Source organism: Trichosurus vulpecula, chromosome 1, assembly GCF_011100635.1.
Source record: "Trichosurus vulpecula isolate mTriVul1 chromosome 1, mTriVul1.pri, whole genome shotgun sequence".
NCBI lineage: Eukaryota > Metazoa > Chordata > Mammalia > Diprotodontia > Phalangeridae > Trichosurus > Trichosurus vulpecula.
The window spans coordinates 497476110-497491747 of NC_050573.1; the positions used below are offsets into that span (position 1 = coordinate 497476110).

General features: G+C 38.1%; 1 protein-coding gene across 2 annotated transcripts in view; it reads right to left on the reverse strand.

Annotated features, from left to right (window-relative positions):
* NFX1 (nuclear transcription factor, X-box binding 1) overlaps window positions 1-15638 on the reverse strand; it is an 81809-nt gene that overhangs the window by 54512 nt on the left and 11659 nt on the right. For both annotated transcript variants that reach the window (XM_036739269.1, XM_036739277.1), the window contains exons 5-6: window positions 6807-6912; window positions 2077-2148 (exon numbers count right to left, since the gene is read on the reverse strand). In XM_036739269.1, the coding sequence (XP_036595164.1) occupies window positions 2077-2148; window positions 6807-6912 (178 nt within the window). The remainder of the gene's footprint in view (window positions 1-2076; window positions 2149-6806; window positions 6913-15638) is intronic.

A 15638-nucleotide genomic window follows, 5' to 3' on the forward strand; every position in this document is an offset into this window, starting at 1 on the left:
CTCTTCCAATTCTGGAATTTTCTGATTCTTCAGAGAAGTGAAGTATCCTCTTAAAATAATAACAAATTCCTAATCAATCTGTTTCATATGTTTGGATTTCTGTGTTTCAGGTTTATTTAAATTAAGTCACACATATGTAAAAGATCTTGTGTGAAGGTGGAGAGGTAGTGTGGTGTAATAAATAAGAGAAGTGCCAGAGAAGACCTGGGTTCAAGGCTGGCCTCTGACATACCGGCACAGTGACCCTAGGCAAGTCAATTAACCTCTCAGTGCACAATTCTCTTAAGATTGTAAGTTGCAGAGAAGTTGCTGACCTGTGCTGCTACAGGGGATTTCCATATACACAAATTCCCTGTATCGATGAAATCAGAAGCTGAGCCCCAATCCCTATCACCCTCTGGGAAGGATGCCTTGAAGTAAACTGTTCCTTTAGCAAGTCCAAATTCGTAAGGCTCAAAGAACACAGGTCCTTGTGGTAGGCCTCTGTATTATGTAAATTGATAGCATCTCAACCTTACTCACTTTTGAGTCAAAGTTTCTTTGGGATACATAACCTTTGAGAAAACTGGGGCAATGAAAGAGATAGGATGGTGAGTGCCAATTATCTGGATGCTGGTTGCATGAACTACTCCAGAGACTGCACAGATACTTTAGCCTTTATATTTTCAATTCTATTCCTGGCATCTTCACAGTACTATCTAACCTGCCCTTTTGTAAAGAATTCCCTTTAATATAACATGTAAGGATGTTATGTCATGTATGCTTATGTAATGTTTATATGACATGACATGACATAGCATATAAGACTTAGAAGGATGCCTGAGGCCCACAAGGGTTAAATGACTCACCTAGCTTCAAAGAGTTAGAGAACGTAAGTGCTAAGGATGGCTATTCAAAGGTTTAATTATTCTTTTACTTCTTATGAATTTGAACACTATACATTCACTCTCAACAAAGTTATTAAGGATATATATTATTAGAAATCTCCAAGATACACTCAATTAAATCTATTACAGAGGTTGCTGAATTAAGTTTAGATCAGATTTAGAGGGATCTATCCTCTTACTGACTAATGAGTAAACTGTCTCGAACATCCTTGAAGTTCTTCAGGCCTTCACATCATTTAATAATGTGCCTTATGGCTAATATCTATTAGCTATTAGTCAACTATTAATGTCTACTGATGAGGAAAAACCCCCCAGCAAGCTTCCTGTGTCCATGTTTTTGTTACAATCAATTGATGGTTGATTAGAGATAACAGTTTTGTAGGAAAAAAAAAACTGTATTTGGATTTGAAATACCTGAAATTGAGACCAAGCTCTGGCATTTACTTATACAAGCCACTTATCTGAGCCTATTTCTTCATCTGTAAAATGCAGATAATTGTACTGCTCACCCACAGGACTGCTGAGTCAGATAATACAATCAGAACTGTCATTTAAATGTGAATTATGAGCATGGCAAAATGATCTTTTATCCTGGCAATATTTCATTCTCAAGGCTGAATTTCTACTGATTTTTTTAACACTGAGGACATTTTAAAAATTATTACATATAAACAGTACGCAGTATGATCATAGAGAAAAAGTATAGTGCTTGAAGTCAGGAAGATCCAGGTTCAAATCCTCCTCTGCACTTAACAGCTAGACACAAGCCATACAACATCTCTAAGCCTCCAGTGAGGTATTCTCAGGTTAGAGGTGCAGTGTTGGAGGCAATTCCCAAACCAAAAGTTCCTGTACCTACAAAATCACAGTCCCTAGACACACTCAAATGATTGGTGAACAAGAGTGTCAAAACAGATTTTAAAAAAAAGACCAATTTACTGACTGTGCATGGATCATGTGGGTATATTTGTCCACATATTTTTGCTGGCTTAAACAGTGCTCAAAACATCCTAGAAAACCCAACGTGCTCTGCTGCTATAAAAATTACAGTGAAAACAAATAAGCATTTTACTCTTTATAAGCAAACAACTGACCTCATGAACTATTACATTTTACAATATAGTTTAAATTCATAAGAAGAGATTAACACGAAAATTTTTTTTTCTATAAAGCAAAATTCTAATCTCACCTTGTTCGTCCACATTCGCATGTCTTAGTCATAAAGGCAGGGCATGATGGACAAGGTCCTGGATGGCAAAGACTTAAAACAGAAATACTTCAATGAACAAAGGATTATTTTGATAGTTAATTCAATAACAACCCCCATAAATTCAATTATTAAAAAGTGATAATGCAGATCACATTTACTATTTAAAGTGTTCAATCAGAATTTGTCTACTCTTGATTCCTGTTTAAACAAGAAATGCATCATCAATATCACAGAGGTCCATGATCATAAAAACAGACTCTCTCAGCACTTAAGCACTTTAGGCCTGCTCAGAGTTGGGCCCATTTTATACAACACTAAACCTCTTACCAGCCACTTACTCAACTAGGAAGTGAAGGGAAGACCCAACAGATAAGTTGTTAACAAGGATTCAAAAAAAAAGGGATTAATAGTTGGGTGACAATACTGGTCTATAACAGATGGGTCACAGTGGGAGAAAAGGGCTCAAGAGAAGGAAAAAGAGACTAGGTTTGTGCTACAACGCCAAAATTTTGACCTCTAGCTCTACTATTTTACATGCAAGATATGATATTAAGATAATGAGTGATTTTTAAGACTAATATGCCCAAATTACACATTCAAAAAAAATGTTATTTCCTTCAAAGTAGGAACCAACAGTTACCTATGTATTACAATTATTCAAAACACATTTTTGGAATTGATCTTGGCATATTTTTCTGAATATCCTCCATCTGGGAAAACCCTTGTCCTCTGAAAAAGGCCTTGATTTTTATAAACAGACCAAAGGAGCCAAGTCTGTCTAATACGGTAATCAAGTTGCATGTGCCCTTTTTTTGCTTAAAAATATGATGTGAAAAATTAATTCATTGCTGCCAAATAAAGCCAAAACTTTAGAAGATAAAGACAGATTTGGGAAGTGAATAGCTAATTAAGAAGCTGGTGTCTGAGGGTGAGACTTGTTCTACAACAGTGGTTCTTAAGCATTTTTGTGTCATGGACCCCTGTGACAGTCTGGTGATGTCTTCTCAGAATAGTTTTTTTTTTTTAATGCACAATGTGGAATAAATAGGATTACAGAGAAAACTAATTATACAGAAATATAGTCATCAAAATTTTTTTTCCAAAAAGTTTATAGGCCCCAAGTTAAGAACGCCTGTTCTAGACCAATATAGAAATGGTAGGCTTCTGGCTAAAGATGAAGTATACCTAAAAATATAATTGCCTGGTATCTTGAAAATCTAATTAAAAGGGTTTTAAACTAAAAAGAAAGGAGGAGAGAAAAAGCTTCCCACATATATCCAAGCCAGATACCATAGAGACTGGCTACAGTGTAAGGAGATTACCAATATAGATTCCCAGAAGTTCACAGGAAACAAATCCAAGAAAAGAAACAAAAATAAAACCCATGTCGATATACAAAATGCACAAAGTATGAGTAACAAACAAGACAAACTAAAAATCCTGACAATCGGAAACAAGTTTGATCTCACAGCTACCGCTGAGACTTTCCTGGATAGGAGTCATTGCCAGAGAGTATCCCTTTTTCCAAAAGAACAAGGTAAGTAAAAAAGGAGTAGCAGTACTGTATATTAAGATGATAGATTAATGTGAGGAAATCCGGGAACCAGAAGAGGGAAGCAAGGGGGAAACATTTGGCAGATAAAAGCCACAGAAAGAAAAATAATAACAGTTATCAGAGCATACTATTGATAGTATGATAAAAGAGGAAAAAGTTGAAGAATATGAAGAACAGATTACAAGATGGGTATAGAACAAACAGGGGACTTTAACTATCCAGAAAAATGCTGGTGCTCCCTGTCTAACGTACGAAGGCAAATAATTTTTTCATCTGCTTTACTAATACTTCCCTCCTTCAAAAGGCAAAGGAACTACTGAAGTGAAGTTCTAAATCAGATTCTCATCAACAAGGATGAATCAGACACTGTGCTAGAAATGGTGAGAGCCTGGGATGAAAGTAGCCTCTCCATTTTAGAATTAATAAGAATGGAGTAAGTTAGTCACAGACTGAAATGTGACCTAAATTTTAGCAAAGCAGATTTCAAAACCTATAGAAAAATAGGGCAGCATGTAATGAACTAAAATTCTATAGGGGAGATCATCCCAGGAAGGAAGGAAAACTCTCAAGAACGACATTATGAAAACACAAAGATAAACAATTCCCATGAGAAAAAAGAGGCAGCTCTCTAAAGAGAATGAAACCTATACATGGGGAGCTAACCAACCAATTTAGATTTTTGAAAGACACATCTAAACGGTGAGAATCACAAGGATAAAGACATTAGGGTGGCACTGTCCCATAATAAGTGATTCAGGAATGCTGAAGTCTACAATGACTTGGACCTGGTGAGGAGAGATAAGGAAAAAAGGTTTTTCAAAAAAGCTTCCTGAGGGAAAAAGGAAGAATTGAAACAGACAGTCAGTAGTATTGCTCACTGGAGAGGAGATGATGGAAAAATGGATGGAATGGAAAAAAACAAGACTTGCCCCATTCTTACTTTGCTTCTGCTTTCTCTGCCAAGGAGCATGACCTTGCACTGGAAATAGAACAAAAGTGGCTAATTTTTTTTTTATTTCAATATACTTTTATTTTAAAGACAGGTCACAACACTAAGCTCAATCCCATTCTGCCATTGTACAAGCTACAAATGCTTGCTTAGCAGTTGAGGGGCAATCTTTAGAAGCATATTTGAAAAGTGAATAAAAATCCACATAAAATAAATATTCAAACAGTTTCCATAGGAACACAGATAAGTGTGACCCCATCTTCCATATCGTTGCATTTGTGCCAACCCTATTCTTAAAACATATTTAATAACTCTAGCAGGAATTAAGTTACTGGTCCCCCAAAATGCTCTAATTCAAGCTAAACTTGCAATTAATGGCTACAAACAGCATCTGTACATTAATACTAGCTGAAGTACAAGTTGTTGAGTGATGTTCCATTCCACTTTCCCAAGCACAAGATAATGGCAAAGTGTTGATATCCTGATCCTCTACTTCTGCCGGAAAACCTTGGTTCTTGATTTGTTGCATGCATTGCCATGCTGGCACAGACATCACGCAATAGATGGTGGGTGTCTGGAATCCACTGAAAGTAGAAGCAGCAGCAACAGTATAAGCACCCATGTTTTCAGACAGCATCCAATCTCCCACATGCATTTCTGGTAAATCACAGCGTTCAACAATTCGATCAAGGCCATTGCATGTCGGTCCCCATATGCTACAAGAGTAATACTTCTCATCTGGTTTGGGTCTCTTTTGTAGAATAGGTTTGACATGAGCATGATCAAACAGGATGCAATTAAATGATCCTTATACTCCATCATTTACATAGTACATAAAAGTGGCTAATTTAAGTTGATGGGTAAGGAGAGAAACAGAGAACAGCCCTGATGAATTCACAATCCCAGTACCAGAAAATGACATCTTCAGGTTCTGAAAGTCCTTGCAGATGTGACCACTGAGCAAACATGGAGCTACTCAAGGTGATCTTTCAAGGACCCTGGCAGATGAGGGCAGACTTCTAGTAAAGATGCAGGCAGGAAGGGTAACAGACAAGCCCATTTCCCTTAAGAATCAAAACACCCCAGCATAAATTTAAGAGAGTGCCAGATCAAACAATGATAAATAAAACCAAAGAGAAATACTAGCAAGCTCCTCCATCTAGTACAGAGCTGCACAAGATAGTTAAATGCTCAGGGGTCCAAAACCAACGCAATCTCTAGTAGAGGGTCTGAAGTCGATGGGAGCTTAGTGCCCACCTGTCAGAAACCAAATGGGAGACTCAATGGGAGTCTGAGACAGAGACAGGGTACAAGTACTTAATCACCAAGCACATCTTAAATGCCTATTTGATCCCTACTCCAAAGTAGCTTCATACTGGGGAGGGCAGTAACAGAACCTTTTGTCTGAAACCAGGGCCATTTCTGATGCTCGATGACCAAAGCAGGGGATGAAGGAAAGTGGTCCACACATTCCTACCAGTCCTCCAAGAGACCTGAAACCAGCTTGGTGTCCAGTAGGAGGCTAAGCAAACTCCCAGCTGGTGCTTGTGCTGGAGACAAAGACAGGGCAGGGGACAGTGTCTGTGTTAAGACAACAGAACACAGTAGCAGAAGACAAGTAGGGAGGTAAGTGGGACCTGGGTCTCTAGAACCAGTCACCCCCTTCCAGAACTGTGGCAGGGCAGCCACAGAGGCATTGAGACTACAGAAGGGATGAGACCAAGGCCTAGCAACTCCATCATCCAAGTGTGGGAGAGGGGGTAAAACCTGGCCTGGAACAAAGTTCCAATTCAGGAACCAAGGCTGGACATACAAGTTAATTGGAGAAAACTTTAACTACCAAAAAGGAAAACTGTGTAAAAAAAAGCCCAAGAGGTAAACACAGAAGAGCGTAATTCCATAATAGATACAAGTGGAGCCTCAGAAGAAAGAATATCCTGGCTCCAGGGACTCTAAGAGTGACTGGAAGAAATACAGCAAAATAATGAGAGAGGTACTGCTGGAGAAGGGCAAATGTCCTGACATTTTTTTTTTAAAGAAAAGAACAGAGTCTATGAGCCAAAAGTCATTTACCTTGATTTTACTTAGCAGAAGCAGATTTCTATTTCCTCCACTAATTAAGTATTAATAAGATACAAGGATCTAAGATTAACAACCACAAAAATACTCCTTAATGTTTTTTAGATTTCTATAATTTAAACTTACAGGTTACATGAATGTGGACAGTCCTGGCCAGGTTGTTTCCTTCTACAAACCTCACCACAACTATGTGGTATTTCGTTTCTGTTCCATTCAGGATTCTTCACTTTACCTAAAACACATCAGATCAGAAAATAAATTGCAGAAACTTAAACTTTCATTTTTAAAATTACAAAGTAGTTATGGAAATAATATGAAGTAGCAATACTGGCTTACAATGATTAACAAATTTTGTATTTAAACTTCAAAAAAAAGAGTAATGTAATTATAGTCGTCAAACAAAGTCCCTTGACCAGCTGATAATGTATTTGTTCGTGCAACAGCCATCTTTGAATAATAGTTACATTTGATTTTAAAACTTAAAAGAGTTTAATTTGTATTTTTTTTTTATCTCCCACATGATCCACCACCAGTCTTATTTATCCTAAGATCATAAATCTGGAGGTAGAAGTGTCCTCTGACGCCATAGAGCCCAATCCTTCCCCAGAATCTTACTGATAAAGAAACTGAGGCCTAGTGACTTGGCCAAGGTCATAAAGGGACTGGGCATCAGAAAAGGGATCTACATTGAAGTGGTCTAACTCTATAGCCAATGCTCTTTCCATTGCAACATGCTTCCTACAAACAGGAGCAATAGGGGACATATATCCCAGAAGGGAGAAAAGCTTTTAGGAAATGAAATACCTGAATAAGGGAGAAGTAGAAAAATAGAATACATGGAAAAGAAATACACCTTCCTTGAAAAATCAGTTTTTATTTGGGGACTGAAAAACTGGAAACATCAAAATTTTCTTGCATGAAAGCACCATGTCAGATGAACACAGCTTATTTTGCAATTACATTCATCAAATATTTACTGGGCAAGTAATGCAATAGTCAATGTCAAGGAGATGAAAATCTACATAGCTCTTGCCCTCAAGCTTACAACCTCATTTGGAATAGATGATCCCCACTTTGTAATATCAACAACTTAGTTCAAAACCTAGTGTTTCTTGGTGAGGATTACTATAGTGGTCTCCTGAATAATCTCCCTGCCTCCAGTCTCTCTGTGCTCCAAACTCAAGTGCACAATGTTGCCAGGAAAATCTTTCTAAAGCACCAATCTGATTTTTATTCCCTTTTTCAAAAGTCTTCAATGGATTCCCACTGTTAATAGAACAGGGTTTCCTAACCTGGGGTCTACGAATGTTTTAAAAAATATCTACATAATTGTATTTCAACATAATTGGTCTCTTTTGTAATCCTATGTATTTTATGCATGTAAAAACATAATTCTGAGAAGGGGTTTATAACCTTTAACAAACTACCAAAGGGAAGATGGTGGCTGGAAAGCAGGGACTTGCATGAGCTCCCTGCCAGGTCCCTCCAAAAACCTATAAAAAACGGCTCTGAACAAATTCTAGAACTGCAGAACCCACAAAATAGCAGAGGGAAGCAGGGATCCAGCCCAGGACAGCCTGCATGGTCGCTGTGTGAGGTCCATTGTGCACGGAGCTGGGAGAGGAGGGGAGCGGAACCCAGTGTGGGTGGCGGCAGGACTAACCAGACCAGGAGCTGCCTTGAATCAGTCAGCTGTGGCAGTTACCAGACTTCTCAACCCACAAACACCAAAGACAACAGAGAAGGTTAGTGGGAAAAGCTGGAGGGGACAGACTGAAAGGAGTTCGCGGTCCGGCCACCACCCCGGAGGCAGCAGGGGTGGTACAGCTACAGAACTACAGCTGCAGTTGCATCTGACCCCAGACCCACCTGGTGGGAGGTATTAAGTGGCGGATCAGAGCAGGAGTGCACAGCCAGCTTAAGATCTGAGTCAGGTCCAGGTTGGTGGTTCTTGGGGAAGGAGGAGTGCTGGTGTGGCAGAGCTGGCTATATAGAAATAGCTCTGAAAACAACAGCGCATCCCCTCAAGCTTGGAAAGTACTCTTTACTGTACAAGCAGTCATACTCTGCTGAAAAACTCAAGGGTCAAGTAAGTTGGCTGGGAACATGGCCAGGCAGTGAAAACACACCCAGATTCAGTCTCAGACTTTGGAATCTTTCTTTGGTAACAAAGAAGACCAAAACATACAGCCAGAAGAAGTCAACAAAGTCAAAGAGCCCACATCAAAAGCCTCCAAGAAAAACATGAAGTGGCCTCAGGCCATGGAAGAGCTCAAAAAGGAGTTGGAAAAGCAAGTCAGAGAAGTAGAGGAAAAATTGGGAAGAGAAATGAGAAGCATGCAAGAAAATCATGAAAAACAAGTCAATGACTTGCTAAAGGAGACCCAAAAGAATACTGAAAAAAATACTGAAGAAAACAACACCTTAAAGAATAGACTAACTCAAATGGCAAAAGAGCTCCAAAAAGCTAATGAGGAGAAGAATGCCTTGAAAGGCAGAATTAGCCAAATGGAAAAGGAGGTCCAAAAGACCACTGAAGAAAATACTACCTTAAAAATTAGACTGGAGCAAGTGGAAGCTAGTGACTTTATGAGAAATCAAGATATTATCAAACAGAACCAAAAGAATGAAAAAGTGGAAGACAATGTGAAATCTTATTGGAAAAACCACTCACCTGGAAAGTAGATCGAGGAGAATTTAAAAATTATTGGACTACCTGAAAGTCATGATCAAAAAAAGAGCCTAGATATCATCTTTCAAGAAATTATCAAGAACTGCCCTGATATTCTAGAGCCAGAGGGAAAAATAGAAATTGAAAGAATCCACCAATCATCTCCTTGAAAGGATCCCAAAAAGAAAACTCCTAGGAATATTGTCGCCAAACTCCAGAGCTCCCAGATCAAGGAGAAAATAATGGAATCAGCCAGAAAGAAACAATTTGAGTATTGTGGAAACATAATCAGAATAACCCAAGATCTGGGAGCTTCTACATTAAGAGATCGAAGGGCCTGGAATATGATATTCCAGAGGTCAATGGAGTTAGGATTAAAACCAAGAATACCCAGCAACACTGAGTATCATGCTCCAAGGCAAAATATGGACTTTCAATAAAATAGAGGACTTTCAAGCTTTCTCAGTGAAAAGACCAGAGCTGAATAGAAAATTTGACTTTCAAACACAAGAATCAAGAGAAGCATAAAAAGGTAAACAAGAAAGAGAAATCACAAGGGACTTACTAAAGTGGAACTGTTTTGTTTACATTCCTACATGGAAAGATGATGTGTATAATTCATGAGACCTCAGTATTAGAGTAGCTGAAAGGAATATGTATATATGTGTATGTATATGTGTGCGTGTGTGTGTATGTATGTATATATGTAGGTGTATATATATATGCATGTATATATATATATGTGTGTGTGTGTATGTGTGTATATATATATATATATATATATATATATATATATATATATATATATATATATATATATATATATATATATATAGACAGAGGGCACAGGGTGAGTTGAATCTGAAGGGATGATATCTAAAAAAATAAAATCAAATTAAGGGATGAGAGAGGAATATATTGAGAGAGGGAGAAAGGGAGAAATAGAATGGGGTAAATTATCTTGCATAAAAGTAGAAAGAAAAAGTAGTTCTATATGAAGGGAAGAGGGGGCAGGTGAGGGGGAATAAGTAAATCTTGCTCTCATCAGATTTGACCTGAGGAGGGAATACCATACACATTCAATTGGGTATCTTACCCCACAGGAAAGAAGGAGGAAGAAGATAAAAAACGGGGGATGATAGAAGGGAAGACAGATAAGAGGAGGAGGTAATCAAAAACAAACATTTTCAAAAAGGGACAGGGTCAAGGAAGAAAATTCAATAAAGGTAAAGGGGGATGGGTTGGGAAGGAGCAAAACATAGTTAGTCTTTCACAACATGAGTATTGTGGAAGGGTTTTACATAATGATACACATGTGGCCTATGCTGAATTGCTTGCCTTCTTAGGGAGGGTGCAGGGGGAGGGAAGAGAGGAGAGAATTTGGAACTCAAAGTTTTAAAAACAGACATTCAAAAACAAACAAAAAAAAGTTTTTGCATGCAACTAGGAAATAAGATACACAGGCAATGGGACGTAGAAATTATCTTGCCCTACAAGAGAAGAAGGGAAAAGGGGATGGGAGGGGAGTGGGGTGACAGAAGGGAGGGCTGACTGGGGAACAGGGCAACCAGAATATACACCATCTTGGAGTGGGCAGAAGGTAGAAATGGGGAGAAAATTTGTAATTCAAACTCTTGTGAAAATCAATGCTGAAAACTAAATATATTAAATAAATAAAATTAAATTAAAAAAAAAAACAAACAAACTGTCAAAGGGCATGGTTGATGCCGTGAAAAGATTAAGAACCCCTAGTACAAAACTAGAAGTGGAATCAGAAGAGACTTGTATTCAAATGATGCCTATACAACATAGTAGTGGTGGTAAATGCATAAGTGGGATTGTGGACAAATCATTTATCCTCTGTGAGCCTCAGTTTCCTCATCTATAAAATGGGTACTTAACTCACAGGTTACTGTGAGGATCAAGTATTTAAAGTGCTATTATTTCTGTCAGAGATAAATGTAAAGTCTTATAATTGGATTGAAAAATCCAACTTCAAAAATCTAAGATAAAGGCCTGGCTAGATAGCAATCTGTGTGAAAAACAACTGGGATTTCACTGGTCTGCAAAATTCAACAGAAGTCAACATGGCAGACAAAAAGGTAAATGAGATCTTAAAGCTGTATTGAAAAGTGTAATGTACATGCTGGTAGAGTTGTGAACTGATCCAGCCATTCTGGAGAGCAATTTGGAACCATGCCCAAAGGGCTACAAAAACATTCATACCCTTTGACCCAGCAATACCACTTCTAGGGCTGTATCCCAAAGAGACCACACAGATGGGAAAAGGACCCATATGTACAAAAATATTTATAGCAGCTCTTTTTGTGGTAGGAAAGAACTGGAAATTGAGGGGATGCCCATCAATTGGGGAATGGCTGAAGAAGTTGTGCTATATGAAGGTAATGGAATATTACTGTGCTATAAGAAATGGGGATGATGCGGACTTCATAATAACCTGGAAAAACCTACACAATATAATGCTGAGCAAGGGGATCAGAACCAGGAGAACGTTATACACAACCACAGATATATGGATTCTGTGATGACTAACCCTGACAGACTTCACTCTTCTCAGCAATACAAGCTGCAAAGACAACTCCAAAGGACTCATGATGGAGAGAGCTATCTACATCCAGAGAAAGAACTATAGAGTCTGAATGCAGATTGAGGCACACTTTATGCTTGCCTTTTTTTTTCTCTTTTGTTCTGGTCTTTGGTTTTTTTTTGGTTTTGTTTCTTCCTTCTCATGATTCATTCCATTGTTCATAATTCCTCTCTACAACTTGACTATTGTATAAGTTCAATGTGAAGTTATATGTAGAAGATATATCGGATTCCATGCCATCTTGGGGAGGGAGTGGGGGGCAGAAAATCTGGAACTCAAAGTTATGTGGAACTGAGTGTTGTAAACTAAAAATAAAAAACCTTAATTATTAAAAAAAAAAGTGTAATGTATAGAAGTGTGAATGTGAAAGTCCTGCTATGTTCTGCCCTGACCAGATTATATCTGGTACACTGGGTTTAGTTCTGGGTCTCATTTTAGGAAGGACACTAAAAACCTAGTATGTATCCAGAGGCAGATGACTAGAATGAAGAGCCAAGAAATTATGTTGGATGAGGCTGAGTTGGAAGGACTGAAGATTTTAGCCTGGTAGAAAGCTGGGATAAGTGGAAAGACTTAAACAAACTGATACAAAGTGAAGCGAGCAGAACCAGGGGAACATTGTACACAGTAACAACAACACTGTGCAATGATCAAGTGTGAATAGTTTAGTTTTTTCTCAGCAATACAGTGATCCAAGACAATTCCCAAGGACTCATGATGAAAAATGCTATCCACCTCCAAAGAAAGAACCGATAGTCTGAATGCAGATTGAAGCATGCTATTTTTCATTTTCTTTCTATGTTTTTTCCCCCTTTGGGTCTGTATCTTCTTTCACAACATGACTAATATGGTAATATACTTTGCATGATTGAACACGTATAACCTTTATCAAATTCTTACTGCCTGAGGGGAGAGGGGAGAGAGGGAAAAAAATGAATGTTAAAAATTGTTTTTACATGTAGTTGGGGGAAAAAATAAAATAGCAAAAAGTTAGGATAAAACAAAAGATAGATAAAGCAAAAGACAGAAGACAGTGATGCAATGAAGAAAAGTGTATCAATGAAACATTTTTTAAAAAGAGAGAAGGAAGTTCAAGAAAAGATACAGACAAGCAAAGCAGTATTGGTATTACCATGTCCAAGTTAATACATACTTTAAACAGAACTAGCTAACATAGAGATTTACCATTTTGTATATGACCCCTTTTTGCTGGTCTTATTTGTACATAGAAATATTTGTGCTTATCAAAGTCATAAAAAAAAAGAAAAATTCAAAACGGAATTGAACTTTTGAGAAATGACCTAATGAAAAGCATCATACTAGGAAGATTAATCTGTTAGCAGCAACCATGAAAAGCAGTGTAATGGGAAATGAGGCTGAAAAGAGAGGGGCAACAAAGAAGAAAACAATCAATTTGGTTTTAAATATGCTGAGGCTGAATTTCTAGTGGGGAATCCAAATGAAGCAGTCTAGCACACAGATATGAACCTGGAGTTTGAGTGAGACATTAGAAGTGGAGTTAACATTTGGAAGTACTCTTCAAATGGTTGATGTCATGATAGCTGATGAGATTAAAGAGCATAGATAAAGAAGAGAAATAAACAGAAAACCTTGGGAAACACCAATATTTAGTAGCAAGAAGAGCTAACAGAGACAAAGGAATAATCAGTCAGAGGCAAGCTAAGAACAAGGCTGAATAACAGGATTGGAAGTCAAAGGAGAAGAGGTTTGCTTGAGGTGGTATCTAGTATCAAGTGTTACAGAAAGGTCAAGAATAAAACTAGAGAGGGCAGCTAGGTGGTGCAGGGAGTAGAGTACTGGCCCTGGAGTCAGGAAGACCTGAGTTCAAATTTGGCCTCAGACATTTGACACATGTACTAGCTGTGTGACCTTGAGCAAGTCACTTAACCCCAATTGCCCTGACTTTACCCATCCAAAAAAAAAAAGAATAAAACTAGAAAAAAGGCCAATTGCATTGGCAATTAAGTGAGATATGAAAAAGCAGTTTCAATAGAATGAACAGAGAAGCCAAATTAGAAGGAGTTAATGGAGATGTAGAAGGAATAACATTCTAGAAGCTTGGACATGAAATGGCATGGTAAGCCTAAGGTGTTGGGAGGTTTTTAGGAGTGACCTGAAGGAGTGTGTGGGCAGAAATCGAAGAAGAGTGAACATCTTTAAAAAAAGAAAGAGAAAAAGAGAGAAAGACAGAGAGAAACAGAAAGAAAGGAAGGAAGGAAGGAAGGAAGGGAGGAAGGAAGAAAGAGAGGAAAGGAGCTTAGGAAAATCCAGGCAAGAGATAAAGAGTCCCAAGGCACTGCTCAGTGGCAAGGTGACTTGGGGGAAGATTCTAAAGGTGAGAGCTGTATCTCCTGAACATATTCTACAAATTAGGGATTCACCCCAATTTGAGTTGAGGAACTTCTCTTTTTAAATTTCTAGGAGCTGGGGCTATTAGCTATTCCTGCGATCTATGGCAGTTAATTAGATTGCTATTACAGTAAGATGTCAACACGTCTTTACCCTAACATATATTAAGTATTAGATTGCTACACAGCCTATGTTTCTGTATTTACTTACATTTCTGTCTGTACCATAACCCGACATGGAACAGATTCAAAATGAATCTTCTTTCCCAGACTGATTCCTTCTCTCCACTTTGCCATGAGTCAATGTGGCATTCCCACTTCTTTCTTTTCAACTTCCACAGGTTGTTCCATCCCTTCCATTCTCCCAAGCCTAACATCAGCTCATGCCTAGACTACCCTACCAGCCTTTTAACAATCTCCCTGTTTGCCAACCTATTTGCACACCACTGCCAAATTAATCTTCTTAAAAAGTCCCAGGTCTTATCACGTCCCTTTGCTATTTGAAACCTTCGGAGGCTCTTCTTTACTAGTACATTTGGTAAAAACTTATCGGACCTGGTAATCAAGGTCTTTGACATCTATAGCCCATATATCCAGTTTTATCTCTTACTATAGTCCCAACTGGTATTATAAATGTTCCAATCGCATTAAGCTTCTTACTATTCCCCAAATATGCCTCAAGTTTTCCTAACTCTGCATCTTCGGTGATGCCCTTTTTCCTCTATCTCCCAAATTTCAACCTATTCTTCAAAGTCCTGCTCAAATGCTGCCTCTTCCACAAAGCCTTCCCTGACTATCCCAGGTAAAAGTGATATTTTATGTCTAGTTCTCTTTAATCACTTACAAACGGAAATTCAAGGCAGCATGATACATCCTATCTCCTATACATATTATATATGTATACTATATATATAAAATCCTATGATGCTCTAAGTCCTTTGAGACCTGTTTTATACACCAAGCCCAATGCTTACTACATAGTAGTTGCTCAGTAAATGTTTGTTACATAAATTCTCAGAGAAGAAGAGAGAAAGTAAGGTCAAGGATAAGCAAAATAGTGAAGTACCTCATGTCACTTCCTTTTCTTCCAAATATGTTTATATGTAAAAAGCTACATCAAGATGATAGCTAAAACCATGGGAGTGAATGAGGTTTTCAAGAGAGAAAAGATGATTAAGTACCTATAAAAATAGTCACATTAGGAGGGCAAGAATTAGACAAGGAACAAATGAAGAGAGAGAAGGAACAGCTGGAAGAGAACCGAAGAGTTTGATATTGCTGAAGAAAAGGAAGGAAGGAGAAGCTACTAA